The sequence below is a fragment of the Solanum stenotomum genome, chromosome 12 (assembly GCF_019186545.1).
Source record: "Solanum stenotomum isolate F172 chromosome 12, ASM1918654v1, whole genome shotgun sequence".
Lineage (NCBI taxonomy): Eukaryota > Viridiplantae > Streptophyta > Magnoliopsida > Solanales > Solanaceae > Solanum > Solanum stenotomum.
Window position 1 is genome coordinate 256,011 of NC_064293.1, and position 16,683 is coordinate 272,693.

General features: G+C 35.2%; 1 protein-coding gene across 2 annotated transcripts; it reads right to left on the reverse strand.

Moving 5' to 3' along the window:
• Nucleotides 1-898: 898 nt before the first annotated feature.
• On the reverse strand, nucleotides 899-12,280 carry LOC125846723 (succinate--CoA ligase [ADP-forming] subunit alpha-2, mitochondrial). Of its 2 annotated transcripts, XM_049526306.1 has the most exons (7): nucleotides 11,933-12,280; nucleotides 10,879-11,088; nucleotides 6,389-6,559; nucleotides 5,968-6,091; nucleotides 3,067-3,128; nucleotides 1,584-1,665; nucleotides 899-1,210 (listed from the first exon to the last, which is right to left on the reverse strand). In XM_049526306.1, the coding sequence occupies exons 1-6, from the start codon at nucleotides 12,158-12,160 to the stop codon at nucleotides 1,600-1,602; spliced, it is 861 nt and encodes a 286-aa protein (XP_049382263.1). In that variant the 5' UTR covers nucleotides 12,161-12,280; the 3' UTR covers nucleotides 899-1,210; nucleotides 1,584-1,599. The 2 variants fall into 2 exon arrangements, with proteins under 2 accessions (XP_049382263.1, XP_049382262.1); XM_049526305.1 differs by lacking the exons at nucleotides 899-1,210; nucleotides 1,584-1,665 and having other exon boundaries at nucleotides 2,856-3,128.
• Between the last annotated feature and the right edge of the window lie 4,403 nt (nucleotides 12,281-16,683).

The following is a 16,683-nucleotide window of genomic DNA, read 5'->3' on the forward strand; positions in this document are numbered from 1 at the left end:
AATTAACTTGAACCTTGGCACTTGAATTTAGAGGTAAATTTTATTTTAAAAGGTACAAAATGTATAAAATAGATAGCTTTTCTCAGTTCCATAATTGAAAAAGAGAAAATAAAGAGAATAAAAAAAAAGGGACAAAAAAGAGAATTTTTTTTTAGAAGGAAACGAAAAAAAAGAAAGAAAGAAAAAGAAGAAAGGATTTTAAAGAATGAAAAAAAAGGAGTGGAAAAAACGTAAGAAAAAAAAGAAGACAAAAACGAGTTTAAGAAAAAAAAAGAAGAGAAACATAACTATCTTTAATTCCATTTAGTTATCAAAATACAAGCTTCGTTGACCTTATGATGGTCAATTGTGAACTTAACCTGGTTCCAGGGAAGTTCCCTCTGCTATCCATTTCTTATTCATTCTGCTAATTTAACTATTTTTACCACAAAGAGAAGGAAAAAAAGCGCACCTTTCCTGCCAAAAGATGGTACCATATTACATGTTAGCTCTGCTCATTTATATTCCTTTCGCTTCGACCCTAATTGATCGACCTCTTAAGCAAGACACAACAAGCATCTAATGCTTCCGAGGCAATATTAGAAGCACCCGCAAAACCTAAGACCAGTACTCTATCCAATTTCAGGTCATAGAGACATCATGTGAGATAAAACAGTCCATAGAATAGCTATTTCATTAAACAGTAACATCCCCAGCAAGAATTTCTAAGGTCTGATATATAGTTAGATCATTTAAGCACTGAACTTGCGCTCATAAAGAAATGATGCAACACCATACCTTTGATTTGTAAAAATAACATAAGAATGGTTTCAAAGCGGATGCAGTAAAAGAAGGAAAAACAAGTGCATTATTTCAACATCAATGACACAACAAGAAACATGAACTGCATAAATAATGTAAACTGAAAAAGTAAGATTTTGGGGCTCCTGAATGATGCTTGGATAAATAAATGGAGATTCATCATGTTCTCTTTCGTTATTCTCTGCTAAGAATGAGTTTTGAGGGTAACTGCGCATCTTTAAGTACATGTCAGCACAAAAAAGAAATTGCCAAATAAAATGTATGTCGCTTGCTTACGCAAGACCCCTCTGTTTGAACACATCAAGCATTGTGACACCAATTTTAGCAGGAGACTCGCATACTGTAACCCCAGCTTCCTTGAGAGCTTTGATCTTGTCCTGTGCTGTTCCCTTTCCACCAGATACAATGGCTGCATAAGAAAAACAGATCACGGTTAAGAACAGGAAATTTAGACATCTTTTTACAGCATATGCAACATTCATTCTTCAAAATAATAATACAAGAAATCACAAACCAAAAGGTGCTGAGAGTTGCTACTTGCTAGTAATGACTATTCTGTACTAATCAACTGAGGGGGGTTGGGGAATGTATACAGACCAACAGTTCATCAAATTAGAATATGCTTAATGGATGGATTCATTCAAAGTACTACTCCAATCTTAATGAAAAACACAAGTTCATTAACATTTCCTGCCCATATTTTGTCTAGAAGAGAGCAAGGTCAATCAAAAATATTAGTACAACCCATTCAATGTAGGCAAGCTGAACCACCAGAACAGTACCTCCAGCATGACCCATTCATCGTCCAGGAGGAGCAGTTAGTCCAGCAATAAATGCAACAACAGGCTTTTGAGTTCCACTTGCCTGTATCAAGAATCGAAAGACACATAATTTCCCCACCATGTTAAAACAATACAAAAATTAGATATTTAAGAACATATCACAGCTCAATGACATGGCAAGTATCCGAACATTCAGAAAATTCAGACATTTTCTCTCAACAATATAGTGAATGCTTATTAAAAAAATAACTGCTCAAGATAATTCAAGGAAGGGGAGGGTGGGGGGGTGTGTGAAGATTTATGATATTATCAAATAAGGATTCATAAAAAGTGCGTACAGACAGAAGTTCAATAAAGCATAAATTAGTCTGGAGAAAATATAATATCATTCCTTGATATTCCTCAATACATAGTAAGCCATAATTTTGGGATGGTTAATGATGGAATTAGAGCCATCAATATGGGCTAGGCCCGTTGGGCCGGCCTAGCCTAACCAGTGATTTTATAGGGCTGAGTTATGATTTTTGTAGCCCATTTAAGAAAAGGGTTTTTTAGCCCGGCCTGAATAAGCCTGCCGGTTTGTGGGGCTTGAGAAATATAGATAAGGGCCGCTCCGTGGGCCAAATAAAAATTAATTAAAAAATAAAGAAAAATAACAAGAGTCTAAACTCAAAATCTGTTTAAACTATGAAATGTTACAATTTAAATACAAATTATGTTTATAAAATATGTACTACATAAAATTAAAATTCCCTAAAATTTCTAAGGAATCACTATTGTCATAGTTTTTGTGTTTTATTATGATAATTGGAAAACAATTAGGTTAATATTTCTATTTAGCTATTTATGTTTTTACTTAAAATCAAACTTAATAAATATTATAAAGATAATTTTATTTGTAGATTTGTTTAACAAGTAGTAACACTAACACCATGTAATATTGTCTTGTCAATATTTATGATTTTAAATTATAATTTAATTAAAAAAATTATAAAAAATATACTTTTAAAAAAAGAGGGCTGACCCGGTAAAGCTCGTAGCCCACATAGTTGTGGACTGAGCCGACCCTTTTCTGGCCCACACCAAAAATGGGCTAGCCCAGATGGGGTGGGCTAGCCCGTATTGATAGCTCTACGATGGATCTTTGCAATTTCCTGGGAAGGGGAGGCCGTGAAGTCATAATCTTTCATATTGCCTACGACAGTACATTTACTTTAAAATTTGAAATTAATCCTGGTGTAGGCACTAACTTAAAGTACAAGAGAAGAGTTACCATTCAATATATGGTTTGACTTTCAAAGAATCTTCCAAACAAGGTAGTGGACCCAGATGTGAAGTCGTCACAAGAAAAAGATGGCCCAGCAAAGACTATACCATTTATTCCATCACATACAAGATTGGCAAGAGCATCATAACATAATTTGCATCTTAATTGCAAATAGTACTTTGTGATGGATATTAATATTACAAAATTATCACTAACCTTTATCAAGGCTGCGGCATCTTCTTCTGCTGTACCACCGATCTCACCAATAAGAACTATACCTGACATGCAACAGGCACATATAACCCAGTGTAAACAAATTGCAAAGCATAACAATGTGTCTAGTTCTACTGGGGTTGAGATGCAAGCCAAGTAAAACCACAATGAAGAAAAACAAAATATACATATATAATGCATGAAAAAGTAACTACAAATACAAACAAAAATATCGTTATATGAATTGGATAAACTTTAACTACTGAAATTTATGAAATAAAAACAAGTTCATAAGAAAAATTCAAATTTAGATTTAGATAAAAGTTAATTTAGGTTTTGTGACTAGTTTTCTTGCGCTAAACATCTAATTTCAAATTCCTAATTACTAAGATATTCATTCATAGTATTTCTTAACAGCTAATGTATCACTATGTCAGCCACATTCATTGCTTAAAATCACCATCTTCAAGACATAGCACATGGACGATAAGCCATATGCCTTAAGCCTTTGAGGTCATTTGATTTCGAAGCAAGTAATGCGAGGATTGCAACGCAAAATTAGTAATATAGGGATTGAAATGCAATGATTGTCATGCACAGATACTAATATACGGATTTTATTATTGGATTTTTGCAGGGGCGGATCAAGTAATCCCGGTGGGGGTGCCACGGCATGCACAGGCTTCGATCGAAACCTTTTATATATATAGGTATATATAGAGAAGATACAGGTAAATAATATAATTTCCACCCAGAGAACCAAAAGACATTAGGATGCCAGTGGTGAAGGACAACACTCCCACCCTCCAGATGCGAGATCGAACCCTAATGACGTCATTATTTCTAAATTTTAACTTGTTACATCAAAATTTTTTTTAAGAAGGATTGTTGCATCAAATTTTAACTCGGCTGGCAAGGTTTAAAAGCCTATTTTATCTCTTTTTTTTCTTTCTATTTCAGTAATTAGTTGTTTAACTTTAAAACACAAGTTCCCTTCTCTATTATCATATTAAAAGAAACCATTGTTCTTAATACAAAAGTTGTCATCTTACTACTATTCATGTTTTCCTCAATTAATTTCTCTTTAAGGGAGTTCAGAAAATAAAAATATAGTGCTTGAAATTTGACCTTCAAACCTCAAGGCGAATTTTGATTTTCCCTTCAACTGCTAAGTCAACCTTTAATCCTATGTTTAAGATGTTCAAAATATATATATATATATCGTGTTATTTGTTGCCAATGGAGTTCGGATGAACCCCCTTGGTACCCTATAGATCCGCCTCGCCCCACCCCGTCCCTATCACCCGGAAGTAGGGATGGCAATGGGGTGGGTTTAAGGCAATGCGGGGTAGGGCGAGTTTAAGGTAGTGCGGGGCGGGTTGAAGTGGATTTTTTTAAAAATTAATGTGGGGCGGGGTGGGTTGCAGGTATATGTGATTTTAAGTGGGTTCAAACTTAATTTTAACTTTTTTACATGTTATAAGAGTGATAAACATTATTTATAAAAATAATTTATTTAAAGCTACTAAAATATTCAATATAGTAAATGAAAATGGCTCAATAAATGTGGGGCGGGGTGGGTTGCAGGTATATGTGATTTCTTACATGTTTCCTAATTGACCTCTAAAAACTAAATTTTAAGTCACGATCCTATTAACAACTTAATGAAAAAATGAATTTATTTTTCGGAATTTTATTTTTAATATCAAATTTAACTAGAAAAAAGAAAATATTAAAAAAATTATGCGGGGCGGGGTGGGGGGGTGAAAGTGAAAAAAGTTGTTATGTGGGGCGGGGCGGGTTAAAATTTTTGCAGGTTAAGCTCAACCTGCCCCGCCCCCCCCGCACCATCCCATTGCCATCCCTACCCGGAAGTCCAAATCCTAGATTCCCCTTTGGATATCTGGTTTGTAGTATTAATAATCATTATCCGGTATATATTTTATAATATGCTTTTTGAAAAAAAATATATATATGTTACTACATGAAGGGATATTTTCTTCATATAATAGCTCCATGTATTTCTAATCCCGGCAATCTTATTTCACATTCTATCTTGTATAACATATGCATGTATTTCTGAGGACAAGTAAATTGGTTACCAAACATGTTATGAATTGTGCTTGAACAATATGCAGAGATTAAGTAGGTAACCAAACAATGTATTAGCTATGCTGAATTGTACGCGGATATTAATTCTCCTTGTACACCCAACCAAACAATCCCTTAGAGTATGTACGAAAGCATCACCTAAACAAAAAAGAGCTCAACTTGTGTTGTACCTGGCCTCATGGTTTAAGTGCACCTCACATGAATCATGAGCAACACAGATGTAATCAGATAAAATATCCTAGTCCACTACTCATTTCTGTACAGATCTTCGGACTCATTCCTTTCTCAACACACACTTTGAAGGAGTACTTTTTTTGAGCTTAATCCCAATCATGTAGACATCTAGAAGGATGCTGGGGGCGTTCAATTGTGGATTTAGCAAAACCATTTTTTCCCATCTATCTGGATTTTGCTTCCTGTCCTTTGCTAAAAGAACTTTTGCATTTTAAGTTTCATATTCTACCAGCTTTTTACATGCTCTTTAACTCTGAGTCGGTGCATCTTAAAATGTAATTATATGATCTGCTACAACCCACAAGCAAATGTGTTAAGTAAGAGAATTTGCATTACTCATCAGCAAAGAAACGCATAGAGCATCAAAAGAAAGGGAAGGGTAGAGGGGCAGGCCCATTATCCCCAACTTTCAAGGCTGCGTTTAATAGTAAGGGTTGGCACTAGGTGAATTTCTCAGTCAAAAAATATGCATAGACCATCTTCATAAATGACCGAGAGACCTGTTGTCTAAGCAATAATCTTGACTAAGATGAGCAAATATGCTTCAAGAAAGACTACCTTCTGTCTGTGGATCAGCAATAAATCTCTCTAAGCAATCAACAAAATTTGTACCATTAAAAGGGTCCCCACCAATCCCTACACAAGTTGACTGTCCAAGACCAACAGCAGTTGTCTGAAAAACCTAAACAACACAACATAGAGAAATATAAGTTTCATTCTGGTCCAGATAGTGATGGTTCCAAATCTTGCTTTTTGAGAGAAAGATACCCAACAAAGATCAGATGCAACAAATATAGACTGTTAAAGGTTGAGAGTAATTGTAGTTAGACCAAGCCTTAAGACACTCATATTCAGTGGATTTTAGGCGATATAGACACTTCAAATAATAAAAATCTTACTGCACCATATGAAGCAGAGATGGAAATAATATGTACAATTTAAACTGTCAGCAAACATTCCTAGAAAGAGAAAATCTTACTGCTTCATATGTCAATGTACCAGATCGAGAAACAATTCCAATACGTCCTGGTTTGTGAATGTATCCAGGCATAATTCCAATTTTGCACTCTCCTGGTTTGATGATACCTGGGCAATTTGGACCAATCACCCGAGTTCTCGATTGCTTCTTAAGAGCAGCTTTTACGCGAACCTGTAGGTTTGAACAGAAAATCAAACATTAGAAGCAAGTTACTGAAATATTAAGTGTGTAAAGTTTGTTTTTTGTTAGGAGTTCTAAGGTTGCAAAGCAATCACATAAGCTCATATATGAATAAATACCCATAAAAATAGAACTCCCCCAATTGAACTTTTATTTCACCCACCTAAATATAGGTTTATGGCTTGTAACAAAGACTGTCAAATTTTGTTTTTGTAATTTCTTATTGGATCAAACAGCTAGAACCTAGAGTTTCAACTTTCAAGTGCATCAGAACCAGTCAATGCAATTGAATATTTACACTCACATACCTCCCAATTATATATAGTAACTAAATACGAGCAAAATCAACTATCAAAAAGTTTTAACCAGAAGGGGAGTTGACTGAAATGCCACTTGCAGTGTTTTAGATGGCGAAAGGCGATAAAAGGCGACAAAGGTCTGCCTCGTGAGGCAAGCGGCGAGGTGCTCGCCTTTTTGAAGTGCGGCACCAGCTAATACCAAAAAAATAAAATATTTAATTGCATATGTAAATAATCAAAATCTCAATAGCAATAACATATTAGCAAATATTTTAATTCAAAAACTGAAAATAGATAGTACATACTAAAAGCCTAGAACTTGAATGAGAAAAAAAAACAAAACAAAAGTCAATAAAGAGGTAGAAGTGACTCTGAAGTCCAAACAAGAAGGAAAAAGAAACCGAGGAAGAAGTAATCTGAAGAAGAAAGAAGAAATATGTATTGGTTGGACTTTGGAGTAGCTGAAAAAGTTTGGCGGGTGCCAAAGGAGTCTAGTCATAAACCCTAAAATTACCTTTTAACTTTTAAAACCCTAAATTGATCGCCTTTTTTTTAAGAAAATACCAAAAGCGACGCCTTTCTTGCCTCTCGCCTTTTGTTGCCATGACACCACTTTTTGAAGATCACCTCGCCAAAAAGCTAAAAGGCGATGAAGGTTCACCTCGCCTCTTGCCATTGGCGACGAGGCGATCGCCTTTCATGACATTGGCCACTTGTTTAGCTTGTAGATATAATGTTCCATTTGCTCAGTATAACAGAGGCCACAAGATTTTAAATTTTCATCCTTGACCAAAATCTTAGTTTGAGGTGACATCTCATTTACAACAAAAGAGAAGTAATTCCAAGCCACCAGTCTTGCGAACTTCTATGACGTATGCCATCGGAATCTCACTTCTCAGTAATTAGCACTATATTGCGGCCTGTATTTTCTGAAAAGGTTGTTCTCCAGCCTGGATTTGCTCACATTTCATTCCGAACCTCCCAGCTTCTAATAAATCAGTTAGTGTCTAACAGTTGTGGTTTTATATTTCTACTATTTTTTCCAAGGGAAGTCATTCCATATCAACCATGCCACTACGCTATAATTGTCGTCTGTCCCATACCAAGCAAGTCTTAAGATAATCAACTCAACTATAGGTAATACCAAATGAGTTTTGTCTTTACAACGAATCAATTAATCTGATTCCTATGTCAGGATAGCTTATTACAGTTTGACATCTATAATGGCAAAGCAAATCCTTACAAATTATAACAATTTACTTTCTGAACTTCATATTACCAAGGCAAGAAAAGGGGTGAGAAAGACCCTTATCCATGTCACAAGTCACAACCAGTGTTATCAAAGGTGCACTTAAGCCCTGAAGCGAGGCTCAAAATGAGTTGAGCGCTTCGCGTCACTTTATGTGCACTTCAGTGTCGTCATCAAGGCTCTAAAACATACTTTTCCTTGTGAATGAAAATTTCCTGAAGAGACGATGCTAAACCATTGATATTTCACTTTATCATAAAAATAATCAATTTCTTTATATATATATTTGTTATTCATGTTTATAATTATTAGTCTTGGACTAAACATATATATATTTGTATGCTTTCTCCATTTGCACCTTTTCTCAATAAATAGAGTGATTTTTGTTTTGGGTCAAGATGTGATGACTTGCCACATCATCATACCACTTAGGCACGTGGCATAAGATTGTCCACTGTCCATGTGGAAGGGCTACATTGGAAGAAGAATAGTCCTTAGTGGAATATTCTAGATAAATGTAGAAATTTCCCATGGTAGATCCTAAAATGCCTTGGATTTACATGGAAAGTCTTTGGAATATTCTAGGGTTGTAGAGTATTCTAAAGTAGGGGTTATTTGTAAATATATAGGGACTTGTGTAGCAATTATTATTTACACATCAACCCCTAATGAGTAGTATAAATATAGGGGCATTCATTTGTAAAGGCATCAAGCCAAAGCAAACAATCTTTCAAGCAATATAAAAGTCTTCTAACAAATTTTCTCGTGTCTTTCTTGTTTCTCATAGCGGTCTAATTTGAAAAGGCTTACTTAAGCTTACCAGATTGTGAAAGATTCGTGAGTAAATTGTCAAGCGCCGCACGAAGTGCTTAGTTCGAGTACAAGTCTCTGACAAAGTGGTATCAGAGCAAAGGTTAATACTAAGGGAATGACAAAGGAGGGAGACATCAACGGTACTATCAACACCAACGTCAGGCAGGATGATGGAAAGAAGCACCAAAACGGAAGAAAGGTATTGTTACGCGACCCTACACCAAGCAAACCGCTAACATCCCACTCACCTTCAGCCCTGGGGCAAGTGATGATGAAAGTGGGGAGCAACCCATAGACGTCACACCTGAAATAGAGTGGAATGCAAGGGTTGACATAGCGAGGTAGACTGTGGAGATCTTAGGCGAACTCTTGAACGAGGTCAATGACAAGTTCAAGACTCTCGAGGACTCACCATTGAGGAGAATGACAACATCCGCAAAGAGTTGGAGGGGGGTAAGCATGCGAAATATGAGGTGAAGGAAGCCATCACTTTCTTGGAGTGTCGAGCTCATGGATGCATTAAGCACTATTGAAACCATGAGCCAAGATGAAAGCGCTCAAAGGTAGATTGAAGGAGGATTTGCGTCGTTCAACAAAGATAGGGAGGTCAAGGTCGAGTCCCCCAAGCCACTAATGTTCAAGGGAGCTCGTGACATGCAAGAGGTGGAGAATTTTCTTTGGCATTTGGAGAATTAGTTCAAGTGCAATAGGGTTAAGAGCAACGAGAATAAGATCAACATTGTCGAGTTGTACCTCTTGGAGATGGTCATGATATGGTGGAAGCGAAAGGAATTTGAGATAACAAAAGGGCTTTGCATCATCAACACATAGGAACAATTCCGAGACGAGTTCTAAGAAGGCCTTCTTTCCTAACTTCTTCTATAAGGTGAAGTGCAAGTTCAGGGAGTTGAAGTAGAAAGGCAACATACGAGCATACATGAGGAGTTCACCACCCTCACGCTTCAGATACCTAACCTCATAGATGAAAATATGTTATTCCACTTCATGGACGGGCTACAAAACTGGGCCAAGACAAAGTTGGAACGACAACAAGTTAGGACTATTGAGGTTTGGACGCCAAGGCTATACTGAGAGGAAGGCGCAAACTACAAAGCAAGATCAACTAGACAACATCCATATAAATATAGTGAAAGAAAGTCAATGCCTCAAGCGCATAAAGGGTCCAAAAGGATAAAACGGAAATACCAGACTAACTATAATGATTTGTTTTTTTGTTGACAGATATCATATTAGTTTCAAACAATTACTAAAACCAAACAGAAAGAAGCAAAAATCATCTGAAGAAACATTTTCTATCAATGAGCACCCTGATAAGTCTTTGATAGGACTCATGAGTTTCAAGAACGGCATCGTCAAATACATCTCCAATGATAAAATAACATTAAGAGCCCGTTCGTACATAAAAGTTTGTTTTTTTAAAACTTTTTTTTTTCAAAAAAAAATTGGTTTACTTGTACTTTGTAGTCAATTTTTTCAATCCAACTTGAAGTTCAGATTTTCAAGTTTGAAAAATTGGTTCTAACCACTTTTTCAAGTAAAAAAGAACTCTTCACAAACATTTTTTTTTAAAAAATCAAATGAAGTGCATGTCCAAAAAACACGACTTTATAACCATATATTCTTTTTCAAATTAACTTTAAATAATATTTTTTAAAAATATCATCAAATTCATATCCAACTGCCTACTAAATGTTCTAAAATCTTGTACAAGCATAGACTAGAATGCACTCACTAGATCGAAACCCAGCAGCAATTTTTCACCACAAGTGAATGAGTTAGATAGCAAGAATTTATTGCACAAAATCGGGTAACCCTGGCATAGAACAAGTATAAGTTCTGGGTTTTAAATAAAATCATTAGTCATATGCATTTCCTCTTTTTGGGTGGGGGAATAAGAGAGAATTTAGTAGATAGGACTTCTATCTTACCATATCATGCTGAGGAATCCCCTCCGTTATGCAGACAACTAAGTCCAACTCAGCTTCCATGGCCTCCATAATAGCTGCAGCAGCAAATGGTGGAGGAACATAAACCACTGAAGCATTAGCCTTTGTCTCTGTTTTTGCCTCTGCAACAGTATTAAAAACAGGAAGCCCCAAATGTTCTGTTCCACCCTTCTTGGGAGTCACTCCACCAACCTATTAACGCACACAAGCATACATGAGGAATTCAGAAAAAAACAATTTACTTTTTAAAAAATAGTAACAAATAAAAACTATTTTCTAGCCTCAATGACTTTCAGTTTCCCAAAATAAGAGCATTCTATTACAACATTAAGAACAGAACTTTTCAATCAACTCCTGAATAAAATGCACTTATATCTATTGTAGATATTGTAGATACAAGTTGTTCATGCATGGCAGTGCATTTTTAACTTCAATTTTATGTCTTCCATAGATACTTCATACATAGTTTTCATTTTCTTCATGCACTAGATATCAATACATTGGAGACGGAAGAAAGGTATCAAAAAGATTTGAGAAAACAAAATGTTATCATGAGAGCAAGAGTTACCTTGCTAAGAATTGGTTGCTCTACCTTGAGAAACAAACAGGAAGCTACTCCATTGATTTTTTTTAACCCTTATTAGAGGACTTCCAACTTACTCCAGTCCAGACACCCGTGAATTCAATCAATTTACACTCCAAAAGCTTTCATGATATAATAGGCAACTATCTTGTATAATCACTTCAGCTAGGGTAAGTGCAAGAACTAACTGTCCATTTTAGAGCATTTACTTCCCCTATGCTAACTCAAAATGAGTAAGACAGTACAACAAGGAATAATGAATATTCCTTCTAACTGGTTGATAAAAATGAAAGAGAAGTTACACAAATATAAATTCACGGCAAAAACAAAAGGCAAGTGTGGATCCACAAAACTGTAACCACATCATAGATATTCAAGAATAACATTTCATATGGATCACCTCAACTAACAAATAAATAAGAGAGCCGATGAGAAAGGTGAAAGATGGGATACCATTTTAGTACCATATTCAATGGCTTGTTCAGTGTGGAAAGTGCCGTTTTTGCCGGTGATGCCTTGACATATGACGCGGGTGTTTTTATCAACGAAAACAGCGGGCGGCGGTGGTGGCGATCCAAAGTAGCGATACTGATGCCATAATGGAGAAGCAGATATCGTCGGACTACTAGGGTTAAGCTTTGTACTCAAGTTAGATATCAGTCTTGTGGCTTGGCGAGCCATGGATTCCGATGCCCTATCTCTCTAACCAGAGTCTGCTTTGGTGGCGTGGTGTTTAGGTTTTATGCACCAAAGAAAAAGTCTTCTTTTTCAACAGAGCAAAAATGCTCACGAGTTCCTCTTTTCTTAGGGTGTGTATAGATAGTTCGGTTTATGTATTATTAATTCGGTTTATTCATTTTTTATTTTTTGATATGTTAAATTAATAATCAAATAAGAGGATATTTTTATGAATTTTTTGTTTATCAGTTTTAATCTTTAATTATTCAATTTTCATTTAACTAATTTAACTAATAAGAAAATGTTTATAAAATAAATGTAGCACTTTTCCAACAATTTAACAAAGACAAGATAATAGTTTAACTTTACTAATACCCATAAATAGAAACAATAATAACTGACCTGACAAGAATTATACTAAAACAAAGAGAAATTAAGGGGTTGTTTGGTACAAATAATAATAATGCGGAGATTAATAAAGCATGAATTAGTAATATAGGGTTTGTTTTTATTAAGTGTTTGGTTTATTGTTTCCCACCTCATTTTGTGTTTGAATTAAAATTCTATAAAAGAAGTTTTCAGTTATACCCCTGAATTATTATGTATTTGGGTCAAGTAGATGATTGCCGGACAATATATTTTTTGTATGGTCTTCTAGCTAACTAGGAGAAGAACAATTTTGTTGTTATGTCTATTTTTCTCACTTGAATTATTTGAAGGTACATAGTTGTCATCTTAATAAATTGATCACTCACAAAATGCCAATTTTTAATTTAAAAAAGATAGACCATCTAGTTTTAAAATCGAAAAGATGGTAAACAATAGTAGAATCGAATAAACCATCTACATTTGTACATAAAAAAATGTAAGTTGTAATTTAATATGTATGCAATTTTATAAATTGTTCAAAATATAAATAATTAGAAAATCGTATTTACCTTTTTTATTAGTAAATGTTAAACAACTCACATTTCAAATATTGTATTGAATTTATTTAGCAACAAACGACTATTTCTAAATAATTTGTAAGCTAATTTATTTAAATGAATTTAGTAGTACAAATATAAACATAAAATCAAGAAAATAAATAAAATAATTAAAATGATTTGAGGGATAATTTTGTCTTTACATAAATTATCTCATGGTATTAAATCATATGTATTACTAATACTACCAAATAGAAGGTATCAGTAATACATCTCATAATACTATGTGGGGTGTATAATTAATTCATGGATTAGTTATACATAGGCCCAAAATTACTACTAAACATAGTATTAAATAATACCATACATAATACATGGATTGTTTATATTAATACTCCCTACCAAACGACCCCTAAGAGGAATAGAATTCTTACTTTAGATTTTGACATTTTGTATAACGTGGAGTTGTGAACTCAAAGTCAATGTGAAGTTTGAATTGAAGGTTAAAAGCAAATACAGTAACTAGTAAGGTATTGAGATTAATATTTAGGACACGTTTGAAAAGCCACAATGTAATTGAAATTTAGTATAATTGGATGTTGTTGCTCCCAATTGCACACGCTGCTCCCAATGGCACACGCAAGTGTACGTGGTCGCACAAGTAATATAGTGGCTCTTAAAAGAACTGCATTATCGAACCCAAATGACTTGTCGATTAACTATTTTTACTAAATTATACTAGTCTAATTATTTATTTAAGACTATCAAAAGTGTTTGATTTTTTATTTGTAAAGAAAAGAATGCAGGAATGAAATAATAAAATTACTTACTGTGATTTGGAAAATTTCAGGGCTGCAACATGTATAGGGTTTCATGTATCCCATCTCATGCATGAATTAACTACGGTTATCAAATTACTGATTTACATGGTTGAATTTATGATCATGGTCTCCCAACCTCTAATCGCCTACTCCAATTAGCTGTCTAACTACATCGTTGAGCAGGGATAGGCAGTCCTAATTGACGAGCATTTATATTTCATCTTATTTTGTAACCAAGCTAGGTGTTACGTCCAGGCGTCACTCTTAAACACAAATCAACTCAATTTAATGGAAGATCAAGTTTTTTGTATCTTTTGGTCTATCTACCTTAGCGTCTCCCAAGCTTAAGAGTAGACAAGAGATTTATCTATATGATGTCCAGTCAAGAAATACAAAAACAAGAACACAAAAGTAATTTTAAGTGAGAACCAACATCAATTCAAAACAATCGATGTTTGACAATCACCCATAGTCACAACCCCAGAATAAGGGTCTTTAGCTACTAATGTCTAAGAAAAGAAGAAAGAAAAGAACCCTAAAAAGTATTGACAACTTTATACTTTGATGCCCTCTAATTGATCCTCCCCTAAAAATAATTATTTTCATGGACTATTTATAGATATAGAAAATCCTAAATAAAATAACCGAGTCCAAATCAAATTAGGAATCTAAAACCAAAAGGAATTAGAATTCTGTAAAATTTGAGGGTGCCTTGATTAGTTGCCACGTGACAACATGCCTTCCTTTGCCGTTCACAATTCGCAATATGCACTCATTATATATTATGTATTATTATATTTGTTATGAAACTATAAAATAAGAAGAAAGTAGAGAAGACTTATTATTTCTCTTGAAGTAATTCATAAATCTGATTTACAATGAAAGAAAATCCCTTTATTTATAGGGAAAAACTGACTTGGTTTCCAAGTAGGATTCCTAACTTTTCTCTAACAGACTCCACATAATAGACATTCACTATAATACAAATATGTTTATAATTAACACTCCCCCTTAATGTCTATTTGATAGATTATATGCATCGTTAAAATCTTACTAGATAAAATCCAGTGGAAAAAAATCTAGTGAAGGAAAAAGAGTACACATATCTAATAATACGCATTATGTATATGTAACACCCCGTATGCTAGGACTATCAAAATACAGATTTCAGAAGTTGCAGGTGCCATCGACGGGCACCACCCACGGACCGTAGGGTGATCCACAGTTTGTCTTAGTGGTCCGTGGTTCACCACCTGCAACCACATTCAAGAATCCCTAAAAAATTCGGCTAAAGGTCAGCCTACGCCAGGACCTATGGACAGTAGGTCAGACCACGGTCCGTGGTCCAGGGCCATAGGTCAAACCCTCAGATTTCAACTCTCTGAAGCCGAGCGACGACCGACCAGAACGGACCATCGGTCCATCCACGGTCCGTCGGTGACCCCAACAACTTTTAAGTCAGGGTCGTTTGGTCTTTTCCCTATGTGTTGGACACCTAAACTACGTCGTTTAACCCTAAACTATGTGGTTTTGCTCAGTTTTAGCCTAGTAAACTAGTTAGAACTCCCTAATAAATCTTTCACCAAAATCAAGAAAACTTAGAGCAAATTAGAGAGAAAAGTCGAGCAGCCCTAGTTCAAGAACACAACAAGTTCTCGTCAGTTCCAACCTCGAAATCGAAAGATTTCTCCGTGGAATTCGTCACCAAGTATGTGGGATTTCACTAGTGGGTTCCTTTCACCTATTAGGTCCCTAGATTTCAGTCAGAATGTTGATTCCCTTAATATTATCTAGACCTAGGGTTTCTTGAATGTTAGAAACTATTGGGTTTTAGCTGTTAGAATGATCCAAATCAGATTATCATATTGTTGCTTAGTTTCTTACATGATATTCAGAACCCTAGTTGTGTAGATTCATTTAGTTCATGAATTACACATGCTAGGTCAATCTAAACAGATATACATGCTTTAACTTAAGAATGACACAATATCAATTATAATTGTTGCAGTCTCAGAGTTTGCATGTCAGTAATTGAGCTATCCAGTACTTCAATATTTCAGTCATAATATTGCTTACATACATTCTGATTGGGAGTAGGCTTAGACCGAATGGACAATGGTTTAACGTACCTGAATAGTCCTAGAACTACGTGCTTGTGTAGGTTTATAAGTCCCCTCTATGGGCATTACATTTTAGTGATCACACCAGTCATGCCTCTATACCTCTGACAGGGTGTATTGGGTCCTCTCGATGGGGTGTATACATCAGACTCCACATTTAGCTCATGTGGTTTTATGTCGGTTATTAGTAGCTCCCATAATCAGGTTCTATTGCATTGACCAGGTTATCAGTACAATTCAATATTCAGTTTCAGCATGTTATAAAATTTGGTCATTGCATTTAGTTCGTTCATGTTCAGTATTTTCAGTATAGTATCATGTTCATCTTGTATCAGCGCTCAGTTATATGCTTTGTTCAGTTATGTACATTGTTCAGCTTTATTCTATCCTGCATGCTCAATACCTTTCAAGTATTATCGCATACTATGCGCTACATCTTCTCGTGATGTAAGTTCAGGTCCTCAGCATTCAGATCACCCAGATTGACTCCCGATCTCCAGTTCAGCAGCATCAGTGGTGAGTCCTCATTCTTCGAGGACGATTGACATGATTATTTCTTTTCCTTTCAGTCTTTAGTTTCAGTTTTGCTAGACTTAGCTGGGGCATGTCCCAACATCTCTAGTCAGTTAGAGGCTTTATTTCAGACATAGTTAGATTCA

What these genes read in the sequence shown, in the direction of transcription:
- LOC125846723 (XM_049526305.1), bottom strand. Translation starts at nt 12,160, where the DNA reads ATGGCTCGCCAAGCCACAAGACTGATATCTAACTTGAGTACAAAGCTT. An exon ending in TTGAATATGGTACTAAAATG is followed by an intron (nt 11,089 to 11,932) that starts GTATCCCATCTT and finishes GTGCGTTAATAG; the next exon opens with GTTGGTGGAGTGACTCCCAA. An exon ending in GGATTCCTCAGCATGATATG is followed by an intron (nt 6,560 to 10,878) that starts GTAAGATAGAAG and finishes TCAAACCTACAG; the next exon opens with GTTCGCGTAAAAGCTGCTCT.